At 37.8% G+C, this 21,260-nt stretch overlaps 1 protein-coding gene across 1 annotated transcript in view; it reads left to right on the forward strand.

Annotated features, from left to right (window-relative positions):
- The window catches only part of PTPRN2 (protein tyrosine phosphatase receptor type N2), a 635,529-nt gene that overhangs the window by 51,830 nt on the left and 562,439 nt on the right, over window positions 1-21,260 (forward strand). The window contains exon 2 of the mRNA XM_086865041.1: window positions 14,392-14,442. Coding sequence (XP_086721167.1) covers window positions 14,392-14,442 — 51 coding nt within the window. The remainder of the gene's footprint in view (window positions 1-14,391; window positions 14,443-21,260) is intronic.

A 21,260-nucleotide genomic window follows, 5' to 3' on the forward strand; every position in this document is an offset into this window, starting at 1 on the left:
ATACTCCCTTGGTGACTGCTCCACTCTGTATTGTGGAAAAATGACCACCTGCAACAGTGGGAAACGAGGCACAGAGGGGCAGGCAAGCCAAGGTTACAATGCTGACAGAACTAGTACCAGGCAGAGACACTCAGCAAACCTTGAAACCTCACAAAGTAGTTCAATCAAATGTACAGGGCCTCCTTTTTTTAGTTCTTTCTTCCTTTTGAGTCCTAATATAGTCTGAATCTGTATTTTTCAAAGGTGTTCAAATGATTGAATCTTGAAAAAATTACCAGTTTTGAAGAGGTAGACTTTTGGTTTTCTGACATTTTAAGGAACACAGCAGAGAGGTCTCATCTCAGGTAACCATAGTACTTAGACAGTTGATACTTATTTTTAAGATCGCTAAGAGAAACCTGCAAAATCTGTTGAAAAAAATAATAATTTTATGGCATGGTTCACTTAGATTATTTTAGAAAAGAAGTCTGGGTTCAATTGCCTGAGAAAGAGCACCTTGAGTTGTTTCAGATGCTGTGGGTAATCTGCCTGATGTCCCTGATGCTCCAGGAAGGACTAAATCTATCTCTCAGTGCTGTGTGGGTACCTTAGTCTGTGGTATCTCAGATGGCAGTAGAAGACAATGTTTTGGCAACAAATTTCAACCCCATTTTATTACAATACTAACAATTACAGTAATAATGAATATGTTTTTAATACTTGTATCATATAGACATGTTTAATATATTTGTATCCATGCAGGTATAAGAGATATATATATATACTTGTAGTTTGCAAAGACAAACACTGATAGTGAGTTTTGCAGAGTGCTTGGCACTGACTGAAGGTGGGAGAACTGAGGTGCAGCAGTTATTGAGATTAGCAATCCTCTTTGATCTGTAATTGCAGCTGTGTGGTTCGTGCTTTTGTGTGCCTTGCCTCCTGCTGGGGCAGGCACTGCACACTCAGGAGCTTTGCAAGTGAAAACATAATGTACTTTATTATTCTCACAGAAAGGGAAAGGAGAAACCAAGCAAAAAATAACAAGAAACAAAAGCACAGTACTTTTAGCTTCCCTTCATCATAAAGGAAAAAAGAACACATGAGGAAAATAGCTTCCATATTTTTAGGCATTTGTGAGTCACCCTAAATCTCTTAGGATATTTTAGTAAAAATTGTATTAAAAAAGCTTCTATGAAGTAATGAACTCGTAAGTTTTTCTGTGTGACATATTTCAGTAGCTTTTTTAATGTTTCTTTTTAACTTCTTCAGGGTAAAGAATCAGTTATCCATGTGGGAATGCAAATGTTGTGAAGTGAGTTATGTGGATTGTAAGAGGACAAAAGGCTGGGTAATCTTTTCTAAGGTTGGCTGTAGCATTCTGTAGTTCTACCTTAGACTATCAGTAGTAGCGATAAAGGTGTTCACACATCTGGGAAAGTAGGGGCTGGTGTCCATGTATCCATGTATCCATGGCCTAAGGTTACTGTCCTGCCCATAAGGACATTATTGGTAACTGTAGGGTCTGGGCTTAGGCAAATGAGCTGGAGATAGAGAAAGGGTTAGAAAAAGTCATAGCATTGTCAAAAAATGACAAGGGAATTGCATCCTTAGAGAAGGTTTTACCTACAGTGCAGCTAAAGGCTTGGAAGATCTGGAATGATTAAAGGCTCCAGTACCCTGCTGTCATTTGAAAACTTGTGGACACTTTCATATCCATTATGGAATTAAAGCATTACAACTAAAAGCAGCACTAACTGAGCAGTAATTAGCTTTTATATGTGTTCTACCTTTAACCCAGAATTACATAAATTGTGTGTTATTACATCATCAGATGTCAATGGGCACAGCTGCTGAGTGTAAGGAAAGTGAGGATTTTCTGAGAGGTAGGGAGGATGCAGCAATGTCCACATACCATCAGCCATGAGCAGCTGTCTCCCCCTTCCTCACAGTTGCTCCCTGTCCTCATATTTTGTTTAAATTGGGGAGTTGAATAGGTGGTTTACTCTGATGTAAGACTCCAGCAGATTTGGGCCACTTGAGGAATGTTTTTTCATTGAACCTACATGTTAACTTAATGTTTTTAGTTATGTAAAATTGCTAAAAATTATTATGGCATTTACTCAAGAAATGGCACAAAAGGTTTTTTTGATTTTGTTGTTCCGCCATCACATGAATACTAAAGGCAAGTTGAATTGATAGCCAAAATGTCTTAGCTGTAAAAATCCCAAGTCTCTCCTGAACCAAATTTTAGCCAAGAGTCTGCCAGTGAATGTTTTTCAATAGCAGAATAACAATATGCTCATAATCCATGAGCAGCATTTTCCCCCCATTTAACCCCTCTGTAAAAATGTTCCAGGAAGTTACAGAAGAGAACTGTAGATACAGAGATTCTTGTTCTGGTCCAGCTGCCTGCAGGAAACTGAAGCCACCTTCTCAAAACAGGACAGTGTTTGATGTGAATCTGGTAGTTAAGTTTTATTTTGAACAAAGCTAAATGAAGTAGCTGAGTATTGCTTCCTTGTACAGATTAGTGTTTAATAACAGATCACATTTTGCTTTTTTGACATACCATTAATTAAACAATTTCAGATCTTTCAGGCATTCCTGTCAAAGTCCCATGTTGGCTTGAAAGAATACTTCAAATGAGGTTGCACAGTAAAAAAAATAATTAATTTACTCATCTGGGCAAAATTTTAATATTCTTGTGCCTTTACTTCTGCTGCATGATATATAGGCTGTGGAATAAAGAATAAAGGTCACAAAACTTTGGATTTTTAGGTTGATTTATTTGTTGCTTTTTTTTATGGCGTTATAATTAAGATTTTTTGTAAATACTGCATTGATGTAGAAAGCATTGCATACACATCATTCCTTGCTTTCTGCAGGGTATTGGATTCAGAAACAACACAAAATTAGATTTGTAATATATTCATCAAGTAGAAAGTCTCCAAGTATAGTTTTAAAAATTATGTTTTAATGTTTTGGCTGAAGTTCAAATCCTGAAGGAAAAAAATATTTTTTTTGAATAATACTGGTTCATTAGAATAATTTAAGAATTTTTAAGAGGGCTCCCATATGAGGTGCCAGACTGATTCTAAACCTTGCTGAATATCATGTCTCACAGAATTATGCAAATGCTGGTCAACTGCAGACTGAAAACTCATGTGTGGAACTTCATGAAATATTAACATCAAGCATTTTTTGGAGGAAAAAAATAAAATCCAGCCTTTAATTAATGAATATTTGCAATCAACTTGCAAAACTATCAATGGGATTATTGTAAAACAACTTCTGTTCTCAGGATGCCTCCAAGAAATGAGAGTCCCCTTCTTCTAAATTCTCAGAAATCCCAAGACAGCATCCTGTAAAGTAAGATTCTAGCAGGGAAATGCAGGGCTGTTCTTATCTCTGCCACTGGCTTATCTCTTTACCTTGGACTTTTTATCACTTTTAACACATCATGCATTACAGACATTTCTGTGGAGGTTATTCTCCTGCTCTTTCTTTCTCAGACCCTCTTATTTCCTCCCATTTCCTCTTGTACATTTTTGTTCTTCAGGTGTTGCAGTGAAGTGTTCACTATTACCTCTGTTCTCCCTCCAGTATTTTCTTCTGAATTTGTACCTTTTACTATTTCCAATTTTCTAAGTTTCCTCAACCTCTTTGATTCTCTGTATTTCCATACTGGAAAAACAAAACAAAACAAAACAAAAAAATCCCCTCTGAAGTAAATGTTGGTAATTCCTTTATGAATTAATAGGTCTCATTCTTTTTTCATTGTGTATGCTCAAGGCTAATCTCCAGGGAGAGGCTTGATTCAGCAGATAGAACCAGCTCTGGAGTTCAGAGCAGTTTGGTGGAGCAGTGGAGGAAGCCTGGAGGAAGTTCTTGATTAGTGAATAGTGATGTGAAAATCCTCATTCCTTTCTCTTTTCCATTATGTGCCTCCTACCTGGGAGCTCTCAGTAGCAAAGAATATCCAGGAGAGAATAGGGAATGAGCACAGAAGAGTCTGTAACAGGGAAATAAAGTTAAAAAGGAAAACCAGCAAAGACAAAAAACTTACACAGAAAAAAATGGGCATTTGGACCCTAATTCCTTGCTCAGATATTCCAGCTCCATCAAAATCAACAGGCGTTGGAGGCTAAGTTAATGAGAGCTGGTGTCTCTATGGCTACAGTGTAGCAAAGGCTTTTGTCTACCCTTAATGGGGAAAAGCACCTGTATAAACTCCTGACAGCATCCAGCCTTCAGGTCTTTTTTCCTTCTTAAATAAATTTTCTTAAGTGCAGTTTCTCATTGGTGTTTAAAGCGGTGTAGCAGATGAACTAGAATCTGAGAGGTTTAATCTTCTAATGATCTTTTAATTCTTTTCCAGACTGAGAAAAATAGTCTTATGTGGACTTTTTAGGAAGGAAACAGAAGATGAATTCTGGTGCTACTCAGCACGCACAGTATTTGTCATGTTTCAGAATCATCTCTAATTTTCTTGGCTTCCTCCCCAAATTGCTTTAATCATTAGGCTTTTTCTTAACTACATCTCCGATGTGTGTCATTATTGTGGCTGCCTCTCAACAACTAGCCTAGGGAAAAAAAACATCTCACTGGTCTCACAGAGTAGGAAGAGCTGCTTCACAGACACAACAGCAGGATGTATTCTAGGACAGCTGGCTCTACTGCCAGCCTCAGAAACATCAGGGTGAGTCAGGAGTAATTAGAGCTCAATTACTGGTCAAAATCAGAACCATTCACTCTCGTTCTTTCAAACAGATGTAATTTTACAAAAGTAAGTAGAAGCAGATCATTTTACTCTGTGATAAATTTAAATATCTGTCTTAAATGAGTTTTGAATCAATACAGAATAGATTTAATTCTTTATCAGCAATAGCAAAGCATTGTCCTAATTCTGTCCCTTCTCATCGTGATGCCCATATAGGTGCAAACACTACAGCCCATAAGGACTTGAACAAAGCCACAAGGTGCTGCACATGGATTGTTTGTCAAGAGATAATTTGTATTGATAGGGGCAGCTGAGTTCTTGATAGCTTTTAGAAAATATTGAGTAGATAAACATTTTTGCGACTCTTTGATTTATTTTTTTTCCTGTGGAAGGGGAAAAGTTTTGGGCATCTTAGTAAGAACTGTTAAGTTTGATGTGCTACCAATATCCTTGTGTGACCTGTTTCTCATAACTCTGTCCCATCCTGGAGGATGCTGTGGCTTCATTCGCAATTCAAATTCCCAGGGTAAATTGTAGAGATAAATCTTTATGTCACAGTCCATTGAATTTTACCTAATGTTATTATTTTTCCCTCAAGAACTCCAAGAGACTATGACTTTCTTCATTGACTTTCATTATGTTTCTCCAGTACATGAATAATTAATGTGGATTACTCTGGACTGTTTAAACTCTTTATTAAAGAAATTACCAAGTGTATATAATAGTGTCTCTTCCATTAGATGAACACAGGTCATTTCAACACTCTAATTTAACATTATAATGTGAATCAGAAGTGCATGATAAAAGCAGGAAGCTGTTTTTCCAAAGAGAAATTTTTACCGTTTACATCCATCAGACCTCCATATGGATACAGAGAAATAGACAGATTTAGCCCAGTGTTTGGGTCCTGCATTCCTTTTTGGAGCTCTTCTGTAAGTGTAGCTCCCACACCCATGGGTGCTGTTGTCCAGATTAGAATTACTTCTTTGCAATAAATGAACTGAACTAGCCCTTTGCACTTCAGGTTTCTCAGAGTTATATGTTTCTTTTTTCCTTCCAAATTGTTTTTGCCAAGTCCACGTGACAATTTATTCAGCTAAAATTAACTGTGAAGTAGAGATGAAGCAGAACGGAGAGGGATTTTTTAAAAAGTCTGAGGAGGGAAAACAGAGGGGACCCTATATGACAGGCACTTGGTCATACTGCAGTTCTTGGTACAGGCATCATTGGCTGAAAGATGCTGTAGTGCTTTCTAAGTAAAGCAGAACAGAAAAGCCAATAATAGCAATAAAACCTCTGCAAAAATGGTTTCTGCCTTTGAAGTCTGCTTAAGATATTGCTGTGAGAGGAGTATTACACCTAAATATTGGGTAATTGCTTAGTTTTAGAGGCAATATAAGTGGATAAGAATTGCTGTAAATTCCAGTTATGTTTTTAAGCACCAAGGAGATACTCATTAAGAATGTCTGCCAAATAATGAAAAGAACATTTTGGTACTTGTTAGAGGGAAATGATAAACATGTCTCTTTTCCTTCCTTTGATTATGGAAATAATGGGAGTTTTCTCAAAACACGAGGCAAAACTTTAAAGAACCATTTAAAAAAACCCTCTCTGTCACTGAATCCAGCTCTTGAAGACTGAGTAGTTTCAGAGAATAGGACATAAGTTTCTTAACCATGTAAGTGATTTGGATATTTTACCTAGAAGAGTTATCTTCCAAAACACATAACTTCCAGACAGAGTTCCTGTTTCCTCTAGCTAATGGTTCATTATTTCTATGACCCAGCTTGTCTTAACCCTCACTGTGGAAGACACCTAGAATTATGTTATAATTAGGATTTAGAATTCACTCCTGTACTGCAATTTTGTAAAACAAGTATGCTGGAATAGACTGGCAGTTAGTGATGGGCGAAATGAGGTTGACAGATATAATGATGGCAGCAGTTCTTTCATGGAATAAATATCACAGAGGCCTCTGCAGTGCAATGCTTTGCTGGCTCATGTGCAGTGATACTGAGGAAGGCATTGCTGTTAATGGCATACTTCAATGCTTCAATATTATATCTTTTGGCTATGGATAATACCAGAAGGTTTTGCTGACAACAGATTTTGTGGGCAAAGATATTGAACAGGCCATGGCAGGTAAAAAAATCAGGCTGCTTGCTGATGTATTTAAAGAGTGAAGTAGACTCAAAGGTGTTCAGCCTTCAAAATCTCTGCCAGGCACAAGAGAAAGTTTTGCTTAGTTGTAGTTGGGATTTTAGTGGGCGTTGGGTGATGTCAGTTTGTGCCCAGTAAGGAATTTGATTTTAGCAACTGGTGACCAGATGGTATTGAATGGCAGTTACTGAAGGCCTGCTCTGACCTCCATGACATTTTGTCTACAGTTTGTGAGTACTCCAATGAACAATTTGTGATTTTGAAGGAACAAATCCTACATTTTATATTGTAAAGATGCTGGTTTTTTTCCCAATGTGAGACACCAAAATGACAAAAATATTTTGTTTGGGGCTGTCACTTGAGTAAATCACATTTGACCCCTTCTGCCACAATTAAAGGTAAAAGATTTCAGTCGTGATCCTGAGAGGTAATATTTTTAATGTTTTAAAATTATCTTCTATTTATTCTCCAATAATGGATTCATCTCCTATTTTTTAAATATAAATACAGAGCATGTTAGTGTTCAGTATAACTAAATATTAGTGGAGCTACTTGTTTGGCAGATTATATCTGTGCTCCCCATTTTCCTTTCAGTGAATGATGGTCTTGCTAAAGAAACAGAGTTAGACAATGTAGCAGTGAGAGAATTGTAATTTTTGAGGAGATAATGCAAGTTCTTTTAATGTTTACTGTGAAAAAATGACAAAACGGCACATCAAATAGCATATGAGCCACTTTCTGAGCCCTGGGCAAATGCAAATGCTGTTGTAAAGCTTTCTTCATGATGGACTTTCAGTGTCTCTTCTCTTCATGACCTGTTATTACTGCTCACATCTTCAATTATTCTTAGTAGTGACCTTTTCTCAGTGCTCCCCAGAAGAAAAGCCCTATATCATTGCAATCATGGCATTAGTAATCAGATAAGCTAATAGTATTCTCACCACAAAGCAATTCTTTTCTTTAGTGGTGAACTAAACTCAGACTACTTACATGCAAAGGAAAAGATCTATTTTTTCCCTAAATGCAGAAAGGAAAAACTACAGATTTACATAGTGAAAAATAATAATATACACCACAGCATTCCTGTGCTATGCTATTTCATGGACCAATCCATACGTGTTGAATGGTGAGTGATATAAAGAAGGTAACTGAAGTACTGCTATGTAATGTCATTGAGGCTTCAGGGGCAAATCTTGGCTGTAAGTTCAGTACTGAAATTTCCCCTAAATGAATGAAAACTCTATTCTGTGATGAGTTATTCTGGCTAGAGTCATATTTCAGTATACAAATCAGTGTGTATGAAAAATGATTGAAAGAAAGGGTAAATCTGAGATGAGGAAGTGTTAGCACCATATGGTAACACTTATGGGAAACCTTTCCTTACATTGGAAACTTTTCATGTAAAAGATTGCACAGTTCTGCAGTTAACCACTGCAGGGATTTCTTTTGTCACCTTTATGACTGTTAATTTGGATTAGAGTAAAGCCTGGATTCTTCACCAGGGATGAGTGCTCCTTTGTATGAAGCTTTGTACATGCACATAATTAAAAAATAAAGGAAAAAACTCTTCTCTCAAGAGTTTGCTGTATTTCAAAATCAGCAGGCACATATTACATTCAAAAAACATAAAAGGTGGAGTAAAGAAAGAAGATCAAAGCTCAGTACATTTTATGCTGTCATATGTTTTTCTCACTTTTCCTCTTGGGAGAACGACCCCCTTTCATATTATGTGCTACTTTAATATTATTCTTGACCATGCTGATTTACTGTTCTTTCATCACTTCGCTATTATCCAAGCAGTTGTTGATAAACCACCACAGGTTCTGAAGGCTTGATAAAATACCTTTTTCAGTGTAGAACATTCTGGATATCCTGAGAACCTGGCGAAGACAAACCAGAATGTACCTGAAGATATTCTTCTGTTAGAAGAACTGAAGAGCTCTGCATTGAGGCAGCACGAGAGAGCAAACTGCACCCTGCTTTTACCTCCTGTCTCTCTCTGTGCCGGTCACACCCAGCAGGGAGGAAATGAGGAATGGCTGAATGTGTGGAAGGGGAGTGGAGTGGACATGGATGGAGTGGAGTGGGAGACATTGGCAGCAATCCATAGCGATGAGTGAGAGCCGCTCACCTGCAGGAGAGAGCAGAGGATGCGGTGTGGGAAGGGCAGTGCCTGGGAATGAACGGCGGGTGCGTGTCTGGGAGGGGCTGGAAGGGACATTCTGGTGGGGGAACAATGCTTTCTTGGAGAGTAGGAGTTAAAAAAAATTCTGAGGAAGAGAATGGACCAGTTTGGAAAAGAAAAAAAGAGGAAGGGAGAAAGGGGATGAGAATGAAAAATTTGAAAGGGAATATCCAGTTTTTTTTATCAAAGTGAATGTCAAAATAAAACTAAAGTCAGGAAGGCAGTTGATCAATTGATTTTTCACAGCCAATTGATAAGTTTTGAGTAATATGTATATACTTACATTGCATGTGCACATACCTATGTAACCTCAGGGTTTGGGAAAATGAGATGAACTTTGCTTAAAGTCTGTAATCAGCTTAAAGTACATTTTCCCCAGACATTCTTGCAATTTTAGGTAATTCTAAACTTGTTAAGCACACATGTATGGCAGGCAGATGAGGATGTGTTGAATAGATCACAGCTTTAGCAGACTGAGCAAATTTATCTCTCACCTCTATTAGTGAGCAGAATATTTCTCTCTCAAACAGATGACTTCTCCATCAGTCGTTCAGATTATCATTCATTATTGTTGGGCATCATCTTGGTTTTTTCAGTTAAAGCTATCCCAGCTGTGTGAGTTGGGTGCTTCTAAAATGTAGTTATTGGACCATATTTATTAATCCTACCATAGGAGAATAAACATGTGATTCACTATTAAGAGTCCTCCACAGCTGGGGCTAAAGACCCAAGGAAGAATTGACCTGGCCAGGTGTTCCCTTGTTTCTTACCCTCACCAGCAGTCATGAGCTCACCCTTCAAGGTCTCCTGAGCTTATCCTGCAGCCAAATGTGAAATAAAAACAGGTAAATGTGGGGTGCACTTTCATTCTGGACTATTAAAATGTTAAAGATTGTTGGCATGTTTTGATGAAGGGAACATATACTGGCTAAAATGTTGTGATGGGGAAGGGTTGTTAAGGTCTGCAGATGTGAGGAGATATCAAGTTCTTCCATGAATGTTGTAGTAAGAGAGTGAAAAGAAAAGGTAGGGAACCCTCAACAATACAAAAGATTTAAAAGGTTTGTATTTTCCCAGTTTCTGAAGAAATGTAGCTGTTCTTGCCTGTTGTTTGGTTTTTTGTTTTGATGATAATAAGACAATTTTTGATAAACAGGGTCTATGACCTACTTTTTAATTTAAACTTAGAAAAATGCTTACAGGATTTATGGCATTTTTGAAGAGATGTTTAGTTTAGGATCATCATGAGTTGGTTAACAGGGGCAAAAGACAGAGAAATAAACATAATATAATCTATTTGAAACATCAGCCAATCTCAAATTTGTAAAATATATTTTCCTGATAAGTGAATTTTTACAGTTTTTTTCTAGATGAAGTTCAAGTGATATAATCTGCTGCCTTGACTGTCAGTCTGACTTCAGAGGCTCCTCTTATAAGTTGAAACAAACAGTATGTTCCTGTGCAATTTAAACTTTCCTGATTTTACTTTAGGAAAGCAGAACTGTTGTATGATGAAGAGAAGGAAATAGTTTTATTAGTGTAGTATGACAAGAATAAGTTGAAAAAAAGAAATTTAAACTTTTAGGACCTGTACTTGCAGCAGTATTTTGTGATTACATTTTGGCACCTTTCTGAGAAACAGCACTGGAAATATAGAGGGGGAGGAAAGGGAGGCAGAAGAATTTGCAAGGCCCTATGGAATCTCTTTTTATAGCTATTTAATAGTGCACCATGTACATGTACTGTAACATACATTATATACAATATATTGCACTGTTTTGTCACTACTGACATGTGGAGACCATGCAAGTATTAGTAAAGAGCTCAATTTGAGTGCAAGTTAGGTAAGAAAACTTTAAATTCTGCATTTAGTGAGGCAAGGTTTGCTGGATAATTATATGGAGACTTTGTTATTTCAGGGCTGCTGTGTGAAGTGAGATTGGGGCTTTAGGTTTTGAAAGTATTGTATCAACAGTTTATGTGTACTGGAAGATTACTTGTGGTAGGGAGATTTTTTTGACAGAAAATGCAATATAATTTTGTTCCCATAAGGCATGAACTGAATATATAAATTAAATATATTTTGGAGATGATACCACTTCACTCTTCAGAGTTGACTTATTACCACCATTACTAATGGTAGGTAGATGATATTTAGAATGAAATATGATGCCAGAAAATAGCAGGAGATAAATTAGTAACTAAATTAGCATATTGACTGGTTGGGTAAAATATGCATAACAATCAACTCTAGCAATAAATAACTTGAAACAAAATATTTTTCAAGGCATTTTGGAGGTCCTTGTCTATTTCAGAATAATCCCACATGGATATAGTTTACTATGCATTGACTTTATTAATTTGCTCTCCAAGACATGGGTTTACAAGTCTAATTGCATCAGATTCCTTGCTGCATCGAATAAACAACAGTTATTAGAAGTGAAACTAATCTTGATAATGCCAGTTTTCTTTTGGGCTTTTCATGGAAAATATATTAGTTAATAAAGCAAAATCAGAGGTCTGTATAGAGTTAGCTTGACTGTTGATTTCTTTGTACCTAAGCAGGCTCATTTTGTTCCTTTGGTATCTGTGTTTCTCTGCTTCTGAGAATATCAGTATATTATAGGATGTCCTGCCTCTGGCAGGTGGCTACAGACCAGCAGGTGGTTGTAATTCCAGCTCCCAGGTGCTTCAAAATCACTAGAGTCTAGGTGAACCAGTCACTGTTTTAACATGCCATTCCACTAGAAATATTCCTGGCTGAAACTTCTCATCTGACATCTTTTGGATCCACAGCACTGCAGGATAGGAGGTAACTACGAAACTGCCTGTCTTCCCTCCATCAAAGGAGAAATTCAGCAGCATTTTTGCCTGAAACAGATATTTCAGGTTTCTGGTTTAATTCTTTTGTAATATCTCAGCAAAAAAAGGAACTCTGATTTTTCCTAGCCATAAGGCCTGTTTTTAGAAGGGATAACTTCAGATTTCTGGAAACAGGAACACTGAAACATACCTTTCCATATCTTGTTTATATTGGGGCTTGAAGTCTTTATTATTTTTTTTCTGCAAGAATGCCTTTCTAAATTGATCATTGTTATTCTTTTAATTAGACTCTTGTGCTGTGAGCTCTGTGTGGATGTGTTTTGGTCACTGCCTGTCATCATTCTTGTCTGATGTTTAAGAGTCAATGTAAAGTTTAGGCATCCTCTTGCTTGGCTGGGTCAATAGCAGGGCTGCAGTCAGGTATCTTCAGTGAGTTTCCAGAGACTGTTTCAGGTCAGATGGTTCTTGCAGCAGACTTGTCTGGAGCAAAATCATCCACATATCAAGAATATGTTACAAACCACAGTTTGTGCACTGTGTAGGCACATGCCATTCTGCCATACTCTGTGTGAAAAGCTTTCCTGGTCTGAAACTTCCCTTTCAAAGGGTACCAAATACATATCCACAGATTATTGGGGCATGGGTAAAAGGATGGGAGAGCTGGAATAGTACTGTAATGGTCTGCCTGGGGAGGTGCTGGAGTCACCATCCCTGGATGTGTTTAAAAGAAGACTGGATGTGGCACTCGGTGCCATGGTCTAGGTGAGGTGTGAGGGCTGGGTTGGACTCAGTGATCTTGGTGGTCTTGTCCTACCCAGTCATTGAATTCTGTTGAATTCTCTTTTATTTGTGTGCATATTGTAAATCTGCTTAAGGCATGTGGATATTGTAAATCTGCATAAGGTTATGTGTATGTGATCTTTGCAGGCAGTTGTGGGATGGATGTGAAGGACTCTGTTGGTTCTCCAACATGTCTTGAATTCACATTGTTGGGCCTGCCTAGCTCAGACCTAGCATGTGCTACTAAATCCAGCATGTTAGTTCAGGCTTAATGATGTGCTAGTGCAGTTATCTGCTGAAAGGCTTTGCAGAAATTCCTAAGTCACTTTATCTCACCAAAACTTTTCTTTTAGCAGGATTAGGAGCCAGGTAATTCATGGTCAGATGATCTTGAGCCTTTCATTTCTTTCTATAAGGACCTCTTGCATAATCCACTGGATTCCCTGGTGAATGGAGGTGCTTTACTCTGTGCTTTCATGGAGACAGGCATGCCTGGGGAGAGAGGATTTGCTCATTTGTTTGGATCTGGTGTAGCTCCTGGCTGGTTTCTTGATGCAAAGTGTAGAAAAGTTAAATATTGTTTAATATCTCTGTGTGTCCATTTATAAGGAAGGTATTTCCCAGGAAAATTAAAAGGCTTAATTGTGAAAATGTGTTCTTAAGGGCAATGTTTTTGTCCAACATACAGCTTTATTCCTCAGATTTTGTCCAGTCCTAGCTCTTTAACTTTGTCAGAAAATAAAGAAACTACTGGCTGGGTTAACAAAGTGAGTGAGCCCTTTACAGTAGCAGGATATTTCACAATGCTTTTGAACCTGATCCTTGTTACTGTGCCCCAGTGTGGAGTGGCCAGAGCTGAGACACATCTTGCCCACTTCCCTGCTGCCCTCACAAATATCAGCAGGGACTCATTTTGATTGAGGATAAAGGCAATAGTCACTGTTGTGTCAATACCTGCTTGGGTGACACCAAGGGAGCAGAACAGTTTGGTGATGAGGGAATAGAATGCTTTATCCATGAAGATGTGTACAAGTGAAAGAGCTGGGATTGCCAGCCTGGATGAGGTTTCTAGGGTGAAGAGTGGAGCTTGTTCAGCAGGGGCTCAACAAGCAGCAACTTTGGGAACAAAATTCCTATTTTAAATGGAAAAAATCCAAGAATATTTTTCATGGACCAATACCAATTTGACAGCTGTCTTTGAGGTATCAGGGTGTTGGTAGGGATGCTTGATTTGGAAGCCTTTCTTCAAGGAGGTAGCACTCCTGAAGTCTTAGGCATGGTCTGTGGTTGCAGTTACTAAATCCAAGCTTAATCTGAGTAATTTATAAGTTGATTTATAGGCGTGTCTCATCGCAGTGACAATACTGTCAGGATGCTCTTGGTTTCTTGGTGTATATCCCTGTAGTGTATTGAAACATTCCTGTGCTGTGGTGTAATAATCTACTCAAAATTAAGAGAACATGAAGTCCCTCAAATTACTAAATGGGAGAGCATGGAAAAACTGAGCCTTCAGTAGAGGAATGACGGGAGGAAAAACATCAAAGGTTATTCTGGACATAGCCACTTAGTAGGATGTGCTGTCTAATCAGAGCTGTTCTGGACTTTCTCTACTGCCCAGTTTGAACTCCCAAGGCCAACCAAATGTCAGACTCTTACAGAGCATTTAATAGGTCTTCAATATGCACTAATTATCCACAGCTTGAAACCTGTATTAATTTTTACCTTTCTTTTGTGTTTTCAGGCTGCCTGTTTGAGGATGACCTTTGCAAATCTTTTGAAGTCTGTGTAAATGGTAAGTCTTCCATGTTTTGTTTGCTGATTGGTCTGTCCTCCACTCTGTAATTCCTATATGTTTGATTCAATAAACCAAATACATATGTGAGTAAGAAGGAGGGGAAAAGTATGAGTGTTCTGGTCAGCAGTTAGAAAAAATATAATAGATTTAAAAATAAACAAATATTCTCTTAACCCTGAGAAAAACCATTTGCTTTTATGTGAAATAGATTTTAATTTAATTAAGCACACTGAAATATGCTAACATTTAATTTGTCCTAATATGGGTGAAAATAACTGTTTTGTTACCTTCAGTTTGTTCCTCTTTTTAGAGGATGATGTTGAGTAATTATCTGTCTCCTCTTCTTCAAAAGATTGTTGTTTTTTATAATAATAAAGATCTCAAAGGAACACTGCAGTTGTTGATTATATTGCTTCCTTTTTTTTGTGATTTTACTTGAAATATGCAGAAAGAGCTTTCTTCTGCTGTCCAGCCTAATTTATTTTCAGCAAGTCAGAAAAGCCAACACAATATATGAATGAAGCTAATGGAGTAGTAGGAAAGATGTTTTCTAATAATAGTTGAAGATTGTAAATGTGCTATATGAAATAATTTAATTCCCACTGAAGGACAGAGGATGTTTTGAGAGAGATCCTTGAAACAATAGCTGTTAGAAAATATGTGTGTGCGTGATGAAAGGAGGCAGGGAGTAGTTTTAATAGTGTTTTTTGACATGGAAATATACAACAATATGTAGATCTATAATAAGGAGGGGGTAATTTTTTAAATTAAGTATTTTATATGAAATTTTTTGTTTGTGACTTCATATTGTAAAGGATAAGTTTTGTGTTCCATCAAACACAGAAACAATAATTTGTGTCTATTAATAAATTAAGATATTAATAAAGTTTATCTGATGAACATTTAAGATGAAATGAGATTAAATTTCCAGTACTGTTTAACATCAGACAAATACAAATTTGTAAGAATTCTGTATTGACAATTCCCATGATTGACACCAAGAAGGGCAGTGACAGATTTCTACAGGGTGAATTTTGCTATCAATATTTTCCAGTGCCTAGGCTGGAGTCTTCCCCAGTGCAAGCAGGTTTAATCAGATTGAACCATAGGCAACTGTTGTATGTGGCATAATGGGGAATTTAGGCAACAAATGGTAGTAATTTCTGTACTTTAAGGGGTCTCTCTATTGAAGACTTTGCTGTTTCTATAACTTCCTAACTTCTTGCTCTACCTGTTTTCTTAAATTAAGATGCAGTTTGTAAAATCTCCATGTAACACTCATTAGCATGCAAAATTAAATTATGGAAGCTGTATCTTTGAGTTTGACTAGACCTTTTCTGTAGATGTACTTGTATTTAGGCATAACTTAAAGAAACATCAGTAATGAATAAGACAGTTGATCAATAATATTTCCCAATGCCTGATCTTGTTTTACAAAAGTACTTGCAGGGATTCTGATAATGTGTTTAAGGTAAATGCAAAATTTTTCATTCATTTTTGTTGCACTGGGCAAATGTTGTCTAGAGTGTGTTTTAAGTGCTGTCCTTGATGCAAGTGAAGAGAAAGCATTATTGAGAAAATAAACAGGATCATTGGAAGATCATACACTGAAGTACTAAGAAACTATCAGAATTTACTTTTTTTATATGTAGCAGAAGGGAAGGGAGCCTCTTGCTTCTGAGCAATCGTTCACATTTTTCCTGCCCAAACTGCTGCTGATTCACTTGTATCTCTGAAATTTTTCAGAAATTCTGATATATTAAAATGTGAGCGCTTTCCTGGGTTGAGAGCTCAGGAACTGAAGTTAGTGGAGGTCACTGTGCTCAGAAGCAGAAATTACTTTGTGTATTTCAAGGCTGTAAAAAGGTTTGGCTCCTTTCTTGTCACACAAGTGGGCATTTCTGAAGTACAGTGTGAAAGTGGGTAAGAAACAGCAGCTGTTTTTCCATAGCATCTTTGATGCATTTGTGATCTGCATATCTGCTTCTGACTCCTGCAGGAAGGTTGATAATTTTGATCTTTTTCTCTGCCTCCAGCAGAGGCAACTAAACTGACCACATTTTCAGAAATAAAACTAGGTTTGCCTGCTGAAAACATAAGTCACAATATTTGCTGCCTCATATCTGTCATCAGCTGTAGATTTCAAGTGCATTTCATGCATCAGACTTGTAAAAGCATAACCAAAACACCAATAACTGAGCTATTTCATAGCTTAAAAAAACCCCAACCCTACTCTTCTTCCTTTTTCATTTCTTCTGAAGAGAGATTTTTGACTGAAATATTTAGATAAATTTTCCTTTCCATGAAGTAAAAAATGGTGTTAAAAGAATGGGTTTTGTATTGTTAAAAGCAATGTAATAGAGTTGTAAGATCTGAGATAAGCACTGCTTGCATCTGTTTAGGTCACATGCCATTTTTGCAGGGCAAAGGACCTGCTGCAATAATGATTGTTGACTTTTCTGCCACTTTCCATCATCGTATAAAGGTCTCTTTTGGCTTGAGTGATGGGTTCTTGCTTATGTTTGTTTGATAGCTCCAGCAGCATTCATGCAATATTAATTTATTTCCACAAACCTTTTATCAGCTGTCTGAGCTGCACTGACTCATCAAGTGGTTAAAAAAGAACATATTGTTTTATGTTGATTTTAATGGCATAAGCATAAGCCAGGCAAAAAGACTGAGTTAATTTTCCTGGACTCTTCCTCTGCAAAGCCAGAACTTTGAGAGGTAAAGTGACTTAGATGTCATTTATTTATCTTCTGGTACATCATGGCTTCTTTCTTAGGCTTGGAGGAACTGGCATTTTCACCCGTCTAAAACGGCTCGAAGCTCGAAAGCCTGCAGCTAAAAAGACTTGATGGGAAAAGTGAATATGCCTGTGAGCTGCAGACTCTGATAGAAAGTAGCCTGGCATACTGTAATCTTGGAAATGCTTGCCCCCCTCGCCAATAAATGCTGAGAAGCTGTTACAGATATAACAGGAAGGAAATAACATCTTAATTAAAGAAGATATATAGAAGGAAAATAATAATATGATGAATAGTATTTGCAGTGATGGTGTGTGTAGTGACACAGCTGGGTGGGTAAAGAGGGGCTTTCACATCCTCACATACATTTTGCTGTCTGGGTTAAAAGTTAAAGCAAAAGAGTTTGCCCACGTGTGTAATTTTGCCTTAACAGTTCTGCCTAGAATGTGTTTGTATGAAAAGGAAAGAAAAAAGCATCAAGAAGGAATTCTTAGAGGATCTCTGAGACAGAAATCCTTTGCTTACCCTTGAACAGTCCTTGTATTTATATACTAAATTTAGTACAGCTGGATAAGTAGGAATATGTCATGTTTTATTTTGCATTTTAAGTGATAGATAAAGCAGTTCATGTAAAACATCAGCTTGTATATCTTCCTTGTTGGAAGGTTTAAACAATCTGGCTCCTGAAAACAGCAAAACAAAGGCAAGTTCTTACTCTTTCTCATGAAATCATGCTATTGAATTCTAGCAGTGCCGCTGGGAAAGACACCATTGGGTACAGATAAAAGTGTTTGTTTCAAAATAACCATCCCTTGCTGGCCTCTTTCCTCTCTTCATTAAACTGTTTGAACTGCTCATTTAGAAGGTTGGCATTCTTTCCTTTAGCTTTACTCTGCAGGTATTTTGCTTCAGAAAGCAGCTTTGTGGTGTTTTTTATGCGGGTATGGATACCATGATATCTTTGCTCCTATCAACAGATCCTTTACAAATCAGGGCAATTTTATTTATGAAAGAGGCTGTGGCTGCAAGTCTTCTTCCTGCATGAAATCATAATGGGGTTCATGCAGACAAGATCAGATAGTAGAAAACAACTCTGTGAGGCCAACCAAGAAAAGTTAATTAAATGCAGTTGTGGGCGCAGAGTGCATCATTAAGTCAAGCCTGGATGACAAACACCAACCTTCTCCTCGGAAGACACGGTCGGATGTCTGCAGCAGTGTTTGAAGAAGCTGTGCTTCTGAAAGGCTGGGCAAACAGCACTGCACAGCTGAATCAATACTGCTTTATGTATGCAAGCTGCACTGGTTAGGAGGGACTTAGGTTAGCACGGTGTGTCAGAGGCACCCAGGCATTGCAGTACAAAGTCATGAACCTTTCCAAGGCCGGGTCTCTGCAGCTAGTTCAGAATATTAACGCGTTTCCTTCCTCGGCTACAGAGCTCCTCGAACATTTGGAATATAAGTGATTGCGTGTGCTGGTGATGAGCCATGAACAGTAAACATGTGCTACAGATGATAAGGGAGAGAAGTCAGGATCCCTGAAATGGTTTCTTGAACTTAATGTGTTATGCTTTGAGGTTTTCCAGACCATTGCCTGGTAGGGTGGGATTGCAGAGGGAGATGCACCTCGGTATTGTTTAGCTAACAGATGTCTGCAGCAACATCTGCGTTTGCAAGGCACTGCTCTCCAAAAGCTATTGAATTTTTGTCAAATGACACTATAAATCTGGGCCTAAGCTTTCTGAGCTCTTTCAGTGAGCATCAGTGCTTGTTATAACTAAATTCAGACTTCTGAGGAGAAATGCCAAGTAGCTCTGTATGCACTTGCTGTACTGTTTGTAGAGCATTTCTGTACTTTTCAAGGATGTGGGGATTCTTCACAAATAACTGAAGTTCAAATACCACTTGATGTAATTTCTTACCTGAATTCTGAAGCAAATGAGAGTGGGTAGATGTTTGCATTAAAAACCTGACCAATTATTTAAATATTAGGATTTACTTCCAGTGGTTCTTCCTTACCAGTTCAAAGAAATAATGGGACATTCTTGTCTGATACTTAATTTTTTAAAATATGCTTTGAATAAGTAATGTCAGAAGTCACAATCTTATGTGGTACTCAAAAAGGAACAAAACTTAAAATCTGCCATTGTATAGTGGTATTCTGAAGATCCACATCTTTAGAAGTATTTACACGCTTCATTGAACTGAAATCAAGGGTGAGTTAGCACCTAAACATTCCTGAGAGTCTGGGGATATGAGGATGGTGTCTCAGCTATTAGGAATATTTTATAATTTTTAAGGAAATGCACACACCTATTGAAACATGTCTGTGAAAAAACCCTCCAGGATTGAAGTTGGCTCAATTTTTTTGTTCCCCACACTTGTTCTTTATTAGGTTATGTGACAGTTGTGTAATGGGAGCAACTACATGAAATGCAGTTGGTCTGAGAGGAAGACTCCAATTTGCCATTAGCCTGTGTTCTGTGTGTTAGCTCTCACTTCCCCTGAGTTATTTGGGCTATTGGAGGTAAAAAATTAACGTTTTAAGTCTTGAGGTTAAAATGTCAGTGCAGTGATGACTTCATCTCCTTTATTTTGAAACGGTGTGGTGGGATTTTTTTCCTCATTGAAAATAGCCCCATCTATCCTCCAAACTGCGTCTTTTTGTCTAGTGTTTGTCTCAGTGTGGTGTTAAAACAGATACCTGTGTGATGGTGGGATGATAGAAATGCTCAGCACAACTGGTATTAGAACTGGGGTAGTGATCAAAGGTGAAATTTCCTCCTAGGAAAAGATGTTTGGCATGATAGTGCAAGTGTGGTTATCTACTGCCCCAGCTGTCAATAAAAACTTTTTTGTGGGGAATTTCAAGGTGCAGCTCCTGCAGGGCTGAAAAGCATCACTCAGACTTCTCTGGCAGTGTGCTGTTCAGCACCTGGCATGAGAGGCAGCCGTAAATCTCCCACCAGCCATAGGTAATCCTCTATATTCCCATGTCCTGTGCTAGTAAATAAGTTTTGCAGCTGCTGAGTGCTGCACAGTGCTATTTCATGTGGACAGACCTGATTTTGCTCAGAGCTCAGGCAAGAACTCTGCTGTGCTGTCACAAGGAAGCTTCAGTTCTTAGTGTTGTAACTTGTGGTAATGTATTTTCTTGGCTTTCACAGAACCAGGGCAAGCATTGGAAGAAAATGCATTAACCAGTATGGTTTTGAGTGATTTTGGGGGCACTTTTCTGTTTGATTCAAGAATTTTGATTACAAGAGTCCACCTCTCTACCAGCAGGTTGGGGGGATGTGGGTTTGTGTGGTGGAAGGTATGATATCCCTGGAGAATAACTATAGTTATCCAGTATCTCTCTATTCAAAATTGTGCATTTGTGATGATATAGTGGTTGAATCTCTAAAATACAGGTAATGATCTGATATTAAGTAGGATTAAAATTCTGAAATTTTTGGAGTTGCCTTTTCTTTTTTTTTGAGTCTGTATTTCTCCCTGAAATATTTGAGGTGATGTGAAGTCTTCAGCATTATGAGATGTGCTAATTAAAAATATCCAACCAAATCTTACTTTTCTGCTATTTTTTGGACATGTACTAGGCATTATATATACAATTTAAGGTAACTCTGAGCCTGCATGTTATACTAGCATGCTAAATGTTCCATGAAGATATGTTTGTGTATTAGAGGTACTGTTTTTATTATCTTTGTCATGCATCAGTGTGTGATGGACCTTTTTGTTAACTCCTTTTGGGTAAGCTACATAGCAGCACATTCACTGGACACATTCAGAGACGTTCCCTATTTCACTATTGTATTACACTAAAACAAAAATTAACATTTGAGAGGCCATGGAAAAGTACAGCCTCTGATAAAGGCATTAGGGAGTCTCAGTAAGGTTTGAGCCTGATGAATGATGAAACACGAGAGCCTGAAAAGGACAGTGTGGTCTGGAGAGAAGAAGAGAACACCAAGGGATAATGTTCTGGCAATGAGGTGGAAAGCAAATGAATCCTGCTTTGGAGTGACACTGCAGCAGTGTGCCTCTGCTCTAAATCCATCATAGTTTG

Source organism: Cyanistes caeruleus, chromosome 1, assembly GCF_971803275.1.
Source record: "Cyanistes caeruleus chromosome 1, bCyaCae1.hap1.1, whole genome shotgun sequence".
Classification (NCBI taxonomy): domain Eukaryota; kingdom Metazoa; phylum Chordata; class Aves; order Passeriformes; family Paridae; genus Cyanistes; species Cyanistes caeruleus.